The 17930-nt window shown below is 34.5% G+C and overlaps 1 protein-coding gene across 1 annotated transcript in view; it reads left to right on the top strand.

Moving 5' to 3' along the window:
- Positions 1–17930, top strand: part of Cdc73 (cell division cycle 73) — a 143749-nt gene that overhangs the window by 84239 nt on the left and 41580 nt on the right. The window contains exon 11 of the mRNA XM_063239805.1: positions 10913–10970. Within this exon, the coding sequence (XP_063095875.1) occupies positions 10913–10970 (58 nt within the window). The remainder of the gene's footprint in view (positions 1–10912; positions 10971–17930) is intronic.

Here is a 17930-nt window from a genome sequence, read left to right as displayed (position 1 = left end):
AAGAAATTGGTTAACTGCCAGGAGTCAAAGGAAGGTTTTTTTGTTGTTGTTCCTGCCTTCGTGATTACTTTCCACGTTTTCTGCTTCTGTGCACCAGCTTTCTTGCCTTTTGTGTAAGTAGTTATCCTAAAAGCCAGAAGGGCTTCATACATCTGTGGTTCAGATTATATAATATCTCAGTATGGATTTCAAACTTTCAGAGAGAGAAATAAACTTGGTTATGGTTGATCCTTCCAAGTGAGATCTAGAACTTAGGAGAAAAGAACAGAGGAACTAGTACTTTGAGTAAATATCCCTCAAGGAATTACTTCAATTTATAGTAGAACTTTGCTTATTCTTTTAAGCATATTATGGGCTAATTCTTTTTTTTTCCTTTTTTAATGATAAAATATATGTAACATTTACCTTTTTAACCATGTTTAAATATACAATTTAGGGGCATAAATTACATGCATTGTGTTATACAACTGTCACTATTATCCATTTCCAGAACTTTTTCATCATTCTAAACTGAAAATGCGTTCCTATAAACCAGTAACTGTATTCCCTCCTGCCCTACAGCCTCAGTAACCGTTCTACTTTTCTGCTCTGAGTTTGACTATTCTGTACATTGTATTAGTGGAATCATAAAATACTTCGCTGTGTTTTCAGTGCTCATTGATGGTGTGGTGTATTTTCAGAATTTCATTGTATTGTTTGTATGTATCCAATTTTGTTTATCCATTCATTTTTGACATTTGAGTTGTTTCTACGACTCTGAATAATGCTGCTATACACTATATCTGTTTAAAGACTCAGTTTTCAGTTCTTTTAGGTCTATAATCAAAAGCAGAATTGCTGAGTCATATGGTTTTAGGTTTAATTTTTTGAGGTACTGTTCTGCCATACTCTTTTCACATTGGTTGCACCGTATTACATTCACACCCATGAGCAAGAGTTCCACTTTCTCCATATTCTCATCATCTTGTTATTTTATTTTATTTTATTTTTTTGTCTTTTTTCATTTTTATAGGTACCGGGGATCGAACTCACGACCGCCTGCTTGCAAGGCAGGTGCTTATGCCACTGAGCTAAATCCCCAGCCCCCATCTTGTTATTTTTTAGTGTCATTTTACAGTTGTTTGTTCTGAGTTTTGACAGTAGAAATCCTAATCATGTAGACATGGTATCTCATGATTTTTAACTTGCACTTCCCTAAAGATTAGTGATTCTGAACATATTTTCATCTATTTGTTGGCCATCTGTATATTTTCTCTGGAGAAAGTCAATGTGGGTTGTCTTTTTCACTGTGTGATAGTGTCCTTTTAATGCACAAAACTTTTAATTTTGATGATGTGTAATCTATTTTTCCTTTTAGTTGACTTGTGTTTTTGGTTCATATTTAAGAAATTAATGCCATGTCTAATGTTGTGAAACTTTTCCTTTATATTTTCTTCAATTTGTATAGTTTTAGCTTCTAAATTTAGACCTTTTGAGTTTTTAATATGTCTTTTAAAATGACAGCATCCAGTTTCTCCAGCATCACTTACTGAAAAATCTCATTTTTCCTTATTAAATGGTCTTGGCACTCTTACCAAAAATCAATTGGCTATATATGTGTTTTTCTTCTGTTCCATTGGTTCATATGTATATTTTTATGCTGGTGCCACACTGTTTGAGTAACTGATTAGTAGGTTTTTAAGTTTAGATATTTGAGTCTTCCAACTTTGATTTTTCTTTGTCATGAAGTTTAGTTATTTGGAATCCTTTGAGATTTCATGTAAATGCTAAGACGGAGTTTTCTGTTTCTAAAGAAACACTGAGATTTTGATAGGAATTGCAGTGACTCTGACGGTCCCTTCCAGAAGTACATATAGAAAGAAATCTTAGCAATCCAAATTCTCTTGGTTCAGAAACGCAGGTCCAGAAACAAACTTTTTTTGAACAGTGTTTTATACATTTCATCATGTAAGGTTTTGCTTCCTAGGTTGTCTGTTCCTGAGCATTTTATTCTTTTTAGTGGTATTTTCTTATTTTTAAAGGCTGTTCATTACTAGTGTATATAAACACAAATAATTTTTGCATGTTCATTTTTAGATTCTGAAATATTGCTGGATTTATTTATCATAACATTTGTGCAGATGTAGAATCTGTTTTCTTCATATAAATCTTGTCTTCTGTGAACAGATAGGATTTTACTTTTTCCTTTGCAGTTTGGATTTCTTCTGCATGTTTGTTTTAAAGAGAAAAATAAAACAGAGAGAAGAAAAACAAAAGAGACAAACAACAACTGCAAGAACAACAAAAAGCCCCAAACAATAACAATATAGGCTTTCAAAACAAGATGATGGGAATTAAACAGTGGTTGTTATGTTGCATACTGTTCCCTTCAGAAGTGTTGATTAGATTGTCGGATATAGAGATACGAAACTGATCAAATTGTATGAGTATAACTGTATGTGTCCAAGAACTAATAAAATTTGTAGTATAATCATCTTTATATCTTTTTCTTTTCCCATCTTTGTTTTCTCCTTTCTCCTATTCCAGTTATTTTTCCCCTCTGAGCTGTTTCTTACCCTTTCACAATATCTATTGCAGATTTTGGATTGTATTTACTCTTTCAGTTTCTTACACTAGAGAGACAGTATGGTATTTGTACATGTGGGCCTGGTTTATGTCACTTATAAGTTGATCTCAAGTCTGGCTGTCTTCTTTTCTTTAATTTCTTTCTTTTTGTACTGGTGATGTGATCGAACTGGTGACCTCATGCTTGCCAGGCAGGCGCTTATGCCACTGAGCTAAATCCTCAGCATGGCTTTTTTTGTTTTCTATTTCTTTCCTAACTGTTCTGGCTAGAACTCTGATGCTATGTTTGTTTTTTTTTTTTTTTTAATTAAATTTTATTGGTACATTTTAGGCATAGATAACGATCATATTCATCATAGAGAATTTATACCTGTATATGATGTAACTTGATTTTTCCATTTTCCTCCCCTGCTTCTTCCTCTGCCCCTTTGCATTTACAAAAGCTTTCTTTGCATTTTTTCCATCTTTTCTCATTTAAAAAGAAAGAATTCTTCCTTTTTTTTCCTTTCTGCCTCTGTCCCCTCCCATTCGAATGTTTTCCTGTTTTAAAATACCTGTTATACATTTTGGTCCTTATACTTTTTAGTTTCTCACAACAGAAAAACAATGTGGTATTTACACACGTGTCTGATTTATTTCACTGTAGAATATAGTCTCTGATACCATGTTGAATAGTAGTGGCAACCTCCCCCCCCCAAAAATAAAAGCAGTATTTTTTTTTCTTTGGCGGAAGGAAAAAAGACTGGTTTTCACCACTGAACATTTTAGCTATGGGTTTTTCATGCATAGCCTTTTTATGTTGAAAACATCTTTTGTCCCTGGATTGTAAGGTGGTTTATTTTTTTTAAAATTAATCATTCAAGGGTTTTTCCCCTCTAATTTGTTAATGTGTTATATTACATTGACTGGTTTTATGTGTTGAAATATGTGGGTATTCCCAGAATAAATCTCGTATTGTCATGGAATATGATACTTTGAATATACTGTTGAATTTAGTTTGTTCTTTGCTTATTCATATACAAAGAACGTTTCTTTATGGAAAAATGGTTTAACAGTTACTAATCCCATTTTGTTACAGACATTGAACTGAAAACACACACAAATACATACTGATGTATGTACATAAAGATGTAATATACATTGCCATTAATCCCCTCTGAACATTTCACTTTGCTTCAAACACACTGACCCTAGCATTCTGCCACTTTATGAGGCAGTTCTGGAAGTCTTCTTTTGAATATGTCTTTACAAAATGTAATAAAAAATACAGTTGTGTCTTGATCCACTATGTTCACAGGATCTGGCACCTTGCAATGCCTGGCTCTTAACCAAAGTAAAAATGACCGTGAAAGATAAACATTTTGAATGGATTCAGGGTATCGAGGCAGTCATGATAGACAGCATAACTAAAAACATTTACAAAAGAGAACTTCCAGCACTGCTTCAGAAAGTGGGAAGAACAATGGGGTAATGGTGTTAAAAGTGAGGAGTAGAGTATTTTGAGGGGCACTAATGGCAGTGTGTCTTTAATAATAACTTTTAAAAGTTTAGACTACATATTTGTTATACCTCATACATATATATGTATATATATACACACGTGTATACTACATTTATAATTTATTGATTTATTCTTCATTAGATTATGGTGCTCTCAAGAGCAGGGTCAACCTTCGTTTTGTTTATACTTTGCATTCCTAGTCTCATATTTGGCATAGGTATATTCCTTTTTTTTTTTTTGGCATAGGTATATTCTTAAAAAATGTATGTGGAAAGAATGTTTAATTGTCTTGATAATCTTGTTGACCCCTGCTTTTTCATTGACACCTATTAGTCTTATATTGTTTCTCTTTGCATCATTTTACAGCTGTTGAATTGTTTTCTGGTTTCTTGTTATTTTTAAGAGATCTTTTCTTTCGTGATCATAAGCTTTCATCCTGTCTTCAAAGTCTGAGAGTCTATCTTCAGCTTCATTCAAGCAGTTTTGCCAGCTTGCAGTGGAGTTTTTAATTTCCTGAATATACCTTTGAATCTGTTCTGTTTTGTTCATTCAAGGTTTCCATCGTTTTCTTATGTTCCTCTATTTATCTTGATCTTTAGATACACTCAACATTTCTTTCACAATGTTTATCATTTCTTTTTTCATGTGAGAGATTATTTCTGTTCTGATTTCCTCTGTAGCTTCAGAATTGTTTCTTTACTTCAGTTGTTATCATTTTAGATAGCAGAAAGTTTGTTAATTTTTTTTTTTTTTTTTTTTTTTTTGTCTTTTTCCTTTTTATCGGTACTGGGGATCAAACTCAAGACTGCCTGCTTGCAAGGCAGGCGCTTATGCCGCTGAGCTAAATCTGCAGCCCCTAGATAGCAGAAAGTTTAGTTGTGTGATTTCCACTGTCTTCCATTTCACTGTCTCCAGGGTTCTCAGTGGGCTGAAGGACTGAGACTGCATCTTGCTCTTTTGTTTTATCATTTTCCTCTGGGACCTGTGTGGCTGACCAGGCACCCTCCTCAAGCTGTGCTGGGCAGAGATTCAATCATCTGGTATCCTTGTGGCTAGCCAGCGTGCCCCCATGAACTATGGTGCTGGAGCCTTGTGCTCTGTGACCTGTGAGGCTAGCTGTGTGTTCCCCTGATTGATTGCACCGGGTTGCACTGAGACACTGGATGAGACAGAGCTCAAATCCTCCATGCAGCTAGCAAGGACGCACACCTGGAGTGTGGCACTGGGGCCTTTCACCTGGCTGGGTAGCGTATACAACCTCTGGGATCCACCCAGATCACTAGCTGAGCTGCATTCCCAGAGTTTGTCATTGGTGCTTGTGCCTGGCTAGGTGGAGTTCTGAACCTCTGGGATCCAAGCAGTTAGCCTGTATGTGCCTCTGGAGTGTGGTGCCACCTGGGCCTTGTGCCATTTGTATTGCACAGATAAAAGCAGTTTAGATATTATAATAGTGCTGAATCATGATTGAAAGGCAAAAGGATCTGTCCTAGTCAGTGTGATTGATTACCTGGGAACTAGTCATTAGAAGCATAATAGATAGTCCCCCACCCCATGTAGCTCACAGAAGGGTTGTGGGAAACAGACAAGTAAATAATTATATGGCAGAATGAGGTGTTACGGTCTGAATGTCTATCAAAAGTCATCTGTTAGAATTTAGTCTCCTCTGTTGGTATTGAAAGTGTGCCTTTGGGGAAATGATTTTGTCATCAGAGCTCCACCTTTGTGAATGGATTAGTGCCTTATAAAACGTCTGTAGGTAGATAGCTCAGTTTTATTTTTGACCATCTTCTGTGATATGAGGATATAATGTCTATTCCTTGTGGAGAGGTTACCATTTTGGAATCAGAGAAGATAACAAATGATGGCATCTGCATCTGGACTTTCAGCATTTGTGACTATGAAAAATAAATTTCTCTCATTTATCAGTTACCCAGTATGTGGTATTTTGTTTACAGAAGGTAAGAAAATGAAACAAAGATTGCCAGGTTAAGTTATTAGAGCAAAGGTAATGACTTTGGAATATAAAAGACTTGAATTTGTTATGCTGTTTAACTTCCTATATGGTTTGTGACAAATTACTTGGTTGTTTAGCTTAACATTTGTAATCTATAAAATGGGTATAACATCTACTTTTACAAGTTGGTTTTGCTATTAGGTAACAAGTGAGAACATGACCAGGAATTTAAGTAGACTCATCTGGAAAGAGTTGCTGGTGGTAGGAAAGAAAAGAGATGGTTAGTTTTTCTTCTAGAACCTTTTATCTGCATGTTTAAAGGGTGAGAAATCTTATGCTTTATGTTAACTGTTGCAAGTATTGAGTATATACGCCTGTGGGGGTTTTTTTTTTTTCCTCTGTTCTTTTTTCCTTCCCATTTTTGGTCTGTTTGAGACAGGGTTTCATTGTGTAGGTCAGGCCGGCCTTCAACTCACTTCGTAGCCTAGGCTGGCCTAAAACTTTCAGTGATATTTGTGCCTCAGCCTCTAAAGTGCTAAAATTACAGGCATGTGCCACCTGGCTTTGCCTTTGGGTTTTGACAAGCTTGTAAGAAACAATTTTGTTTACTATTTCTGTTGAAGTGATTTGCTTCTGAAATCTTCTGGGTATTTCATCCTCATTGTAATTTGCCACCCTCCCCCCATTGTTGCTGTTTCCCTTTCCTATAATTTTTAAAAATTCATTTATGTAATTTAACATATATATGCTTATTTTCATTTGAGAATTCTAATGTTCAAATCCAAATTTCATAGGGATAACTTCATTTTAAACACATAGAAAAATACAATTTGCATTTATTTAACTTTAAAATATGATTTTTTCCCTCTCAATAATACAATACCCAGAAAAGTAGAATATAAAATACTATAATCCATTTGTATTCTGTATGTTTTCTTCAATAGGAATTTTTAGTATTTTCCTTTCATGTAAATAGAACTTTCAAAAAAATACAGTATAGTATATTTTTCATACTGACACTTGCCCTGAATATTTTTTTCTCTAAATAGCAGCAAATACTAGTACTCTCATTTCCCAGTACCAGAAGATCTTAAGTTATCTAATTTTCTCAGATAAGGCGGTCAGGAATTACTTGCAAATGGCATACTTTGTTGTCTTGTAGTGCTTGGAAACATGATTCTGACACTGTTTTTACCCATTGTAATTCAGTTACTTCATCTTCAGAAATGCCTTAAGTTTTCTGTGAAATTATAATGCTTTTAACTTTTCAAGAGAAAGCAAGTTTTCCTCTTCAGTTGGCATAATTTGTCAGTTTTTTGGTTTGTTTTTGTGCTGATTCCTCTCTTTTCCCAAATGGTATTTCCCCCAATCCAAGTATCTTTAAAAAATATAGAACCTGTCAGTCTGTTTCATATTACTGCCAAATTACTATTCCTGTTCCTTAATACATGCCAGATACACTGCTGTGTAGCCTTTGATAACTATTTCACCTTTGCTGCTGCTTCTTTAAAGGGTGATGGAATTGGATTTAAACTAATGGAATCAGAGTAAAATGTGCTTTTAGCTCTTGTTGGCTTAACCACTTACCAATCCAATTATTTAAATACAGGATGACCAGAAATTGCATAGTTTTTGGTTAATTTTTGTAAGATAACAGGAAATATAAAAACAATTTTATCAAATTTATTCAGTACAAGGATCAATTGTTTGAAATGATACCTGCTCAAGCAACATTTGGAATAGTCGGCATATAAAACAAACATGCTGTCTTGAGTGACTTTCAGGGTAAACTCTCATGTAGGTAAGGAGTTCTAGAAATGGCCATAGACCAATTTTCTTTTCAGAAGTTTACAGTCTACTGTTGTGTCATAGCTTTATAACTTTGATGTGCATGTACTAGCTAAAAAATGAACAAAAGTAATACTATAATGACTTTCACAACTTCAAATTTTCACAAATCTAAGAAGACATCATATAAAACTCTTCTTTGCAGCTGACAGAAGTTCAGTTCAACTAATTGAGCCTAACAGATATATTTAGGATGTGTACAATGGTGAGAAGGGAAACTTTAATGGCTTCTATAGTGAAGAGTGGGTAAAGGTATTGCAGACCTTTCAGGTCACTTGAACTAGACAGTAAATATTGTAAGGGGAGATTGTATTTCTCTTGTGTCATTGCATTTTATCTTTATGCTCTCCTGCTCATAGATTTTTCCTATTAGTCATAGGACATGATCATCAATGATTCCACACTTACTTTCCAGTTCATCATTACCAAACAGCTCCAATAAAAAGATAATACCAGGGAAGGACTCCTGATCAACCCACGCTAGCATATTAACCTTCCCCAGTGATCTGGAGGATAAGACATTGCAGAAAGGAGTGAGTGATTGGATCATCAAGCAAAGATTTTGTGGTGACCCAAATGGAAAGCACCCCCTGTTGGTACATGAAGGAATCAAATTTTGAATTTATTCAAAACCAGACAAAAATTCCTATGGGTTATAATTTATAGTGGGATAGTTTTCTTCATATTTACATTTATTTGTTCATGCTTTTTGCCTCACCCATGTGGTAAAGGCCATATTCTTTTTTCATATAGATATAGTTCATCAGTCAGTTGAATCAATCTTGATTTGGATATTTCAGTTCGTTCAACCAAATGTTATTTGATGTGGTAATTTTGAACTTAAAACACTTTGTTCTATGAGAATAACAGCTTTGATTTGGAACCAATCAACATTATAGTCCAATGTGATAATGATACCTGTCTTTTCCTAGATCTTTTTGTCTCAGTTCTTTTTAATTTTCCACTTTTTGTGTGTATTTGTACCACATCCATATAAGTCAGTAGTCCATATTAAAATAGAAGTAATATTATTTATTTCTGTCATTTTGTTATAGAGTCTAGTTTATTTTTCTTTATGCAGAAAGCTGACATTTCTTTGATTTATATTTTACGATTACCCTCTGTCTTCTAATTTTTTCAAAAACTAGATTCAGTTCAGTTAAGTCAACATTTGTTGAGTGCCCACACTGTGCACTAGGCACTGAGATTACAAAGAATAAAAACAGTTTCTCCAACATAAATTTAGAGACAAATATAATTAGGAAATTTATCACCTTATAATGATATTATTTAATATTTATCACCTTTAAAATGCCTCATCTTGCTTTACATTCAAAGTTTTACTTGAATGTAAGCTACTTGAGAAAGATGGTCCTGTCTTCTAGGCCCCCCTCCCCCATTGCTGCCATTATTGTTTCTTAGTAAAGAATGGTTTCCTATGCTAAGCAACCACAGTATTAAAAATGAAAGTATTTTCTCTGTTGGTATTGTTCTTATAGTCATTTATTTTTAAAAATGCTGTGAGCTAGGCATGGTGGCAGATGCCTGTTGTAATCTTAGCTATTCATTGGGTGGTGGGGCCAGATTACAAATTTGAGACCAGCCTGGGTGAATTAAAAAGACCCTGTCTCACAATAAAGTTTTTTATTTTTTTATTTTATTTATTTATTTATTTTTGTCTTTTTCGTTTTTATCGGTACCAGGGATCGAACTCACGACTGCCTGCTTGCAAGGCAGGTGCTTATGCCCCTGAGCTAAATCCCTAACCCCAAGTTTTTTATTTTTTAAAAAAATAGGCTAGAGTTCTTGTTTAGCATGTGAAAGGTTCAGTATTCAGTGCATAGAGGGAAACATGCTGTAGTGTTACCTGATATGCCAAATTATTTTACTGTGTAAAATCTCAAATATTAAAGAGAAGGTAGTACAATTAAACACTATTGGTAATATTTCATAGAAAGTGTATATTGTTATGCTAATGGAGATTTCTATTACAGATTCCTGTAACTTGTCCTGCAGTTTGTGTAATTTCTTTCTGTTGAGTACAACTAAAAAATCTCCATTAACTAATAGCTATGAAAGTTACATTTGCAACTTCCTATAAAGAAAAATGTGTTACGAAAAGTTAGTGTGAATATGATTGAAACTATTGCTCTAAAGGAAGATATCTTAAGTACTTAGTCATCTTAGAGGCATCTTCAACATTTAGTGTATTTCCTTGTATATATTGTGTGTATATTTGAAATTTGTTTAGTTTTTAAAATACTGTCATTTGCACATAATTCAAATATAACAAATCCTGTTTTTATCATTTTTTAAAAGATATTTAATTATTTGGATTTTCAAAATCCTCTCCAGAATAATACTGTTTACATCTTTTTAATATGAGGTTATATATCACTTAATCATTTTGAGACTGTTGGGGAAAGATTGACAATGTTAAAACAGGTAATGATGTATCTGACAGTATTAAAATATCAGCATTAGTCAAGTCATTAAAATGTTATGTTTGCAGTAACTATTCTATAGTAATAATTTAAATTTTTTATTTTAAAAACAAAACCACAAAAGATAATACACAGTTTCAAAGTAAAATAAATTAACACTAGTTAATCTATTGCACATCATTATAATTTAAATTTCAGTGTCTGTTACTGTATCTCATGATACACAGCATAAACGATAAAGGAGATTTTTGGTGTTTTTGTATGTTTTTCAGTGACTTGAAGTTGAATGTAGGGCCTGTCTGCTGAGCTACATCCTTCTTATTTTTTTGAGACAAGATCTTACTAAGTTAACTGTGTTGCTCAGGCTGGACTTTTGATCCTTCTGCTTCAGCCTGTGTCGCTCCACCTGTATAAGAGTTTTTGTTTCAGGTTGTTTTATTGTTGGTTGGTTGGTTGGTTTGGTGTTTTTAACTTTCAGAATTTAATGGAGTGACTAGTTGAATGACACAAAAAGTGAATCACTTCTTTGTGGCAGTTAAAGTGCTTAATGATTATGAAAATGAACCTTGATGTTGTGTATCAATTTTTATTCTTTTAAAGGAAGGTGCATCTGCCCGTAAGACTCAGACTCCTGCAGCTCAGCCAGTACCAAGACCAGGTAAAGATATAAAACTCCCCTCCCCACAGTGTTTTTATGTGTAATACTCCTTAAGAAACTGAAATTTACTTCAAATACATTGAAAAGTAATTTTTTTAAAAAAATTGAGCAAATATTACTTAAGCAGATCTCAAAACAGTGATGTACAAACTGCTTGCTAAAGTTTGGTCAGCAACTCTATTACATTTTAATATTGCTAGCAGAAGAACATGAAGTTGAAATGAAAAAAACATGCTGAATTGTTTATTTTATTTTCCTATCATGTGTTTAAACAGCTCAACTGGATTTTGTAATACTTTTTATTACATTATATTATCCCTAATTTGATTCAAAAGTAATTGATAGAATAGATTTAAAGACATATACAACACTAAAATAGGTTTTATAGCTTTGTACTTTTAATAATGATTTTTAAAGATAGGCCCTAAGAGCACTTACTTGGATAAACAGGTACAGTTGAAGAGTTAAAAAATTTTTTTAATGTTTCTTATTTAGATTTTTGAAAATCATTTTACAATTTTTTTTTGTTTTGTTTTTTATCGGTACCGGGGATCGAACTCATGACTGCCTGCTTGCAAGGCAGGCGCTTATGCGCTGAGCTGTCCCCAGCCCCCATTTTACAATTTTTAAAAGACTGTCTATATATATTCCCTTTCTTACTGATTTGTTAAATTCATGATACGCAAATATGAATGTTTTTCCTATATAAGCACATTGTAATTTTAATACAATGATGTGCAACTTTGTTGGTTAGAATTTTAGATGTCTGCTAATGAGTATGTAAAGTTCTGTAACCGTACAAAATTAGTACGTGGTAAGCAAAGGTAGTATTGGAGTTATTTTGAAAGAAATTTTCTCTCTTTCTAGTACCTAAAAAGAATGGTCTTTTAGTTGTTCTGCAGTTGTTTTTGCTTTATTTTTTTACATTTAGTATAAATTCATTGCTAGGGTACACTACATTTCTTTTTTACCTCATCAGTGATGTTGAAAGGAAATTTAAAGAAAATGAAAAGGATTGGAAGAGCACAGGGTGATACGCCTCATAAACTTGACAGTGCCAGTGGTACAGATTTCAGCATCTTCATTTGTAGTAGTATATTTCCACATAGAGAAATTCTAAAATTATGCTTAGATTGTAAATATTAAATATTTTTAGAAGTGCTTGAAAAACTAGTTTTTTGAAAATTAGTACATGTTTGCAGTACCCAAAGTTTACATTCATCTTGGGGAGTATGTACATGTATATAACATAGCTTCTTTCTTTTTTTAATCTCCTTTCCCCTCCCCACTAATATATTTTATTGGAGTGATTCTGTAGGCAATCTTACTGTGTCCTGGAGCAACAACCCATTGGATATGGTTATTCACTTTGTCTGTCTGTCTGTCTGTGTATATCACTCTCAGTGACTTTGTTTGAATTCTTTTTCCTTTTTTTTGAGGAACAGTTGCATTATAGTTGCAACTTGGAATTTCTTTCCAACAGTACTTCCCTATTTTTAAACAGAGAAGACCATACCTGAAGCCCATTGAGCATATAAACATGAACAGTTAAATTCAGCAGATATGATTGAAATGCATTGTGTGTGCTAGGCTTTTACCAGAAACCTAAAGAAGCTAAAGGAATGTGTGGGAAGAAGGAAGTAAAAAGTGAAGGAAATGGGGATAAGCAGGTGGAATTAGCGTCAAAGAATACTACCTGTGTAATGTAGCAATATTGTGGAAGCAGCTGAGTCACAGATGTAGAATTGTTTTTCTTTGAAAGAGAGGAGTAAGATGTTAGGGTTTGTTATTTTAGAGATCATATGAGAATTGCCTGAGAATTCTCACCCACTTTTGTGTTCTCTTTAAAATTTTTCTCTAGCAAAACTTTTTGTATAACTAGCATACAGAGAACAGGAGTAAAAGAATGACAAAGAAGGTACTGACATCTAGCCATTTTATTAATGTGTTGCTCTCTAGTAAATTAAGAGGACTGGGTTCTAATGTGATTCTAAGGAAGAGCACGTATCAAGTAAGAGGTTATGAATTTTTTCATCTTTTTTGTTTGGGCTGTCATAGTTCATTAGTGATTCAACTGATGGAAATTAATCTGAACTAATGTCTCATAATACCTCAAATATCCCAGTGTCTATCCATTTGAACTGTCTTCTCCTTACATTTACTTTGTCACATTTATCTGTTTACATTTCCTAACTACCATTCTGAGTATTTAGATTTTGCTGTAGAAATGCAGCAAAATAAATGCTGCATTCCTGTCTTTCTTTCCCCTGCTTTCTAAGGCATACATAATCCATACTTACTTACTTTTCCAGCTTTAATTCTTCTAAGTCAGAAATCTTTTGCAGTAAACAAATGGCCTGTTTGCTTACTGAGTCCTGCCCATTTTATAAAAGACTATTGTTTTGTATTTGATATAGTCACCTATATTACTATTTTAATCTGAATACATATTTGGCATGTAATATATACTAGTTGAGGGATTATGAAATCATGCTGTTATTTGTCAGGTAGATTTTGGATCATCTGGAAATAAGACTGAACCATGTAATCTACTTAAATGAAGTATCTCAGGGATGGAGTTCCACTTTTGTGTGTTGCAAAGTTTTAAACTTTCAACAATTTATTTAGTACTATTGTGACATGTAAGTCCCTGTGTGAACATAACATTTTAAAGTGTTAATACTATAAACATCTAAAGACTCTACTTTAAGGGATCCATGAGGGAGTATAAAACTAATAATCGACATATGTTTTCCAGTGGGTTCAGAAATACATGTATTAGATAAGCCATTTTATTTCCTTTTTATAGCCTGATTAAATGTCTCCCACATATTCCTGTCTTTCCCCTGCTTTCTAAGGTATACATAATCCATACTTATTTTTCCAGCTTTAATTCTTCTAATTCATAAATCTCCCAGAATGAACAAATGGCCTGTTTGCTTAAAGAAACATTGTTTATGTGAGATTCTAGGAGTTAGACCCTGTGTGTTTTATGTAAAATTTTTATGCTTTTTTCATCCAGTTTATAATCAAGGTATTGGTTGGAGAACTGTATGCTTAGTCTAAGTTGTGTATCTATGTGCTGTTGATTTCTAAATTTGTATCTTTAATTAAACATCTTCTTGGATCTCACGTTGACTTTTCCACCTTGTGATGTACCATAGGCATCTTAGAACTAATTAAAAATATTTTTTTGCCTGATAGTTCTCATCTGAATATCTTACTCTACATTTTTCTGCTTCGTTAATAAGTAGCAGTTAACTCTGCTTCTTAACTCAAATACATGGAAGTTATAGTTTATTCTTCAAATTTCCTTACTCCTGTTTTTTGAGGAACAGCCATGTATAATTGCAGTTGAATATTATTTATTTACTTATTTATTTGGTACTGGGGATCAAACTCATGACTTCCCTCCTGCCAGGCAGGTGCTTGTGCTGCTGAGCTATATCTCTGGCCCCTGACAAGACTATTTTTAAAAAGAGAAAACCATATCAGAAGTCCCTTGAAAGTATAAGGAAGAACAGTTAAATTCAACAAATATGATTAGAATGCCTTCTCTGTTATTAGAGGCTTTTTGCGACAAACTAAGAGAAGCTAACGGGGCACTTTCCTTGATCTGTTAGTAGATTCTGTCAAATTTACCTTTTTGTGTTCTTATCTATTATGTGAATCAGAACGATCATTTCTCTCTGCACATGTTAAATTACGGTCCTCAGACAAGTGTTAGTCCATAACCATTTTTTTCTGGTCCTCAAGAAGACACATAAAGAAATGAGGTTTAAAATTACTTTTGTAACATCCAAGTACATAATTATCTTTTAAAATAATTCATTATTACTGCCTTTTTTTCTGCCAGCCTTAAATTGGAATTTTAAAAGAGAAAAAAACCCAAACAACTCATACTTAAATCATATATAATTTTGGGAACACCCAAACTGTGGACTTGTCCTTACTGAGCTTTATACTCTTATGCTTGTACCCCTTGATCCCTTACCTAAACAGTGTTTTTCTTCAGCGGTAGGTGTGACATAAAGATGAAATCATGTCATTTTCTGCCATAAAAGTTGTAGAACTTTCCATTTATATTTAAATATAGACTTACGCCTGGCATCATGATTGATTCCTGTAATTCCAAGTAGTCAGGCAAGACAGAAAGATCACTTGAGACCAGAAGTTCAAGACCAGTGTATATAACATAGTGAGATTCTATCTCAAGAGATTAAAAAAAAAATTCAAACAACATAAAAATTCCTATGTGGATCAATTGATAAGTCTGCCTGCCATCCTTTTTTTCATCCCTATAGTTTACACATTTGCCTTTTATTGGTCAACTTTTCCATCAATAAGACCCAGTATCCAAAGCCCACAATTTAAGAGAAGTTTAATTTGAATCCTAATATCAGATGATTCAGTGTATGATCAACTGGCTAAATGGAGAAACATCAGTGGTGGAATGGTGTGGCAGAGAAAAGCTGCATAGTTCATGACAGCTAGGAAGCAGAGCAGGGATAAGGAACTCTAAGCCCAAGCCTTTAGGATCCACCTAGATATACCCAATTGTGTGCTTTATTAATAATCCCCTTGGCAGCTCCCAAGCCAATCAAGTTGACAGGCCATCTTAATTACTGCATCCCACTTCTTATCAGCTTCATACCCAGATACATCTTTTTAAACCATACTAATCTCCAAATACTGTCTGAGGTCATAATTCTGCCCAACATGATACAACATCCTGAGCACAACCCAGATACACTAATGTATTTCCCAGAATCTCAGCAATCTCAACATTGCTAGAAAATCCAGGACAAGGTCTCTCCTGAGACTTAGCTATATCTTTGGTAAAAACCAAAGACAAATTACATAATCCCCAATTACAATGGCACAGGGTAAATATTCCCATTTGAAAGAGAGGTAATTGGATAGAAAAAAGTAGAAACAAAGCAGGGCAAACATTTTAAGTCATGCAGTTTCATGTCTAGCATCCGGGACACAGTGATATTGCCTTGCTGATTGCAGGTCATGCAGCCTCTTTTTTTGTGCTGGTTCTATTGTGGTCATGCAGCTTTCCTCAGCAGACATTACATGTTCCTAGTATCCCCAAATTCCTGGGACTATTGCACCATTAGCTTTGTTCCTATAGCTTCATGCATTGCTCTCTTGGAGGCTTTTTGTCTGGCTTCCCAGCTCTCCCTTTGAAATCTGAGTGGAAGCTTTCCTGGCCTCACAACTCTTTCATTCTGCATGCTGGTGAAATGAGCATAACATAGGCAATACCAAGGTCTGCTGCCAGCTTGAGCAGTAGTCAGGCCCTGGGGACCATGGCTGTAGCAGCCCCTGAGTTCCTAAGTGGCTGAGCATAGTAAAATGAATCCCAGGAAACCAATTGCGTAGGCAGGCTTTCTTAAACAGGGATCCAGGGACTCTCTTTCCTAATGAAGTATCTACATTTCTGTACCATTTACCCTGCAGTGAGTAGGTGGGTTCTTGTTGATTCCTGATACATCCTGAAAAATACCTTTCTTGTCCCAATTCAGAATACTGTACTTGATGTCTTCTTAATGGTTCTAATTGTTTTTATGTCTTTGGCAACCATACCTAATTTACACAAGTTTCCTTCTGAGTCAATTTAAGATTTTTCAAATTGTTATGCTCTGCTTTTTTGATCCTGATTTTCATTCTAAATGTGTCTAAAAGCAGTACCTGTGTCATAACCTAATGTTGAGTTGCCTTGAAATTTTATCCAGTAGATTATTTAGTTCGCTACCTTTAAGTCTTCTGAAATATCTCAGACACAAGCCAAGTGTATATAAATATTCTGCCAGGATGTACCACATTTAGGCTTTAGTGCACCTGCCACCAAAGTCCTTGATACTAATTGATCCCCTGAGCCTGTCCTTTACTGACCACATAGCTATCACTATTTTGGTCTTCTGAGCTCTGGCCAAAATGACCTATTAGGCTCTGCTTACATCATTCTAAGGCCTCTTTTTACTGTGTGTCTAGACCTTTTCTGTTGCCTCTTGTAAATCAGTTCTAAAGGCTTCTAAACTACTTGGTCAAGTACAGCCACAACAATGATGCCACTTTTCTGATATCAGCGTTCTACATTAGCTTTACAGTCACTGAGATGTGCTACCCTACACTCAACAAGGTAAAGGAAGGAAGGTTTAATTTGGCTCACAATTTTAGGGAATTCAATCTCTGATTGACCTAGGTCCAAGGCAGTTGGGAAGTAAAGCATGAGAACATTGCCAGAGGAAAAAACAAGGGACTAGGTATAGATGCCAAGGTCACTCCTCCATGATTCACCCACACACTTGCAGAAATGTGCTTTATTAGCCCCCTAGGTGGCTCTAAAACAGTAAGTTGACAGTCTGCCTTAGGTATGGTGGTTTCTTCCTGCCTGTGGCATTTGCAAGCATTCCTGTGGACAGTTCATTTGTTCTTTGCAAGTTGGCTGCTTTGCATCCTTCAAGCTTAAATATCACTTTCTTTGAGAGGCTTTCTGTAAGCATTCTTTTAAAAGATACTTTTCTGCCAGTACATACTTCTTTTCTTCCTTAATATGTTCCTTTTGTGTTTATATTTGTTTGAATATTATAATCTCACTCCTCTGCTACACTGAAAACTTTCAGAGGGCAAGGTTTCTCTTTTATTTGCCATTTATTAACATAGTAAAGCACCTCGTACATAGTCTCTGAATTTTTTTTTTTTTTAATGTTGTGCTAAGGAGCAAACCCAAGACCTGAAGCATGCTAGGCAGGCATACTGCTACCGACTCAGCTATATTCCAAGCACTGAATAGGGATTGTTAAGGAAGTTTTTAATATGACCACTTAAAATAAAAGAAAACCACAGTGGTATTTTTCTCATTATTTTTACTTGGCTCACAAATTGACAGTCATTGCATTTGCTTAACTAGTGAAGTAAAAGAAGCAGCAGTTAGCATCAGTTGTAGGT

Source organism: Cavia porcellus, unplaced genomic scaffold (assembly GCF_034190915.1).
Source record: "Cavia porcellus strain 051 isolate PalLab524CR breed Dunkin Hartley unplaced genomic scaffold, mCavPor4.1 scaffold_29, whole genome shotgun sequence".
Classification (NCBI taxonomy): Eukaryota; Metazoa; Chordata; class Mammalia; order Rodentia; family Caviidae; genus Cavia; species Cavia porcellus.
This window is presented reverse-complemented; position numbering and strand designations above follow the sequence as displayed.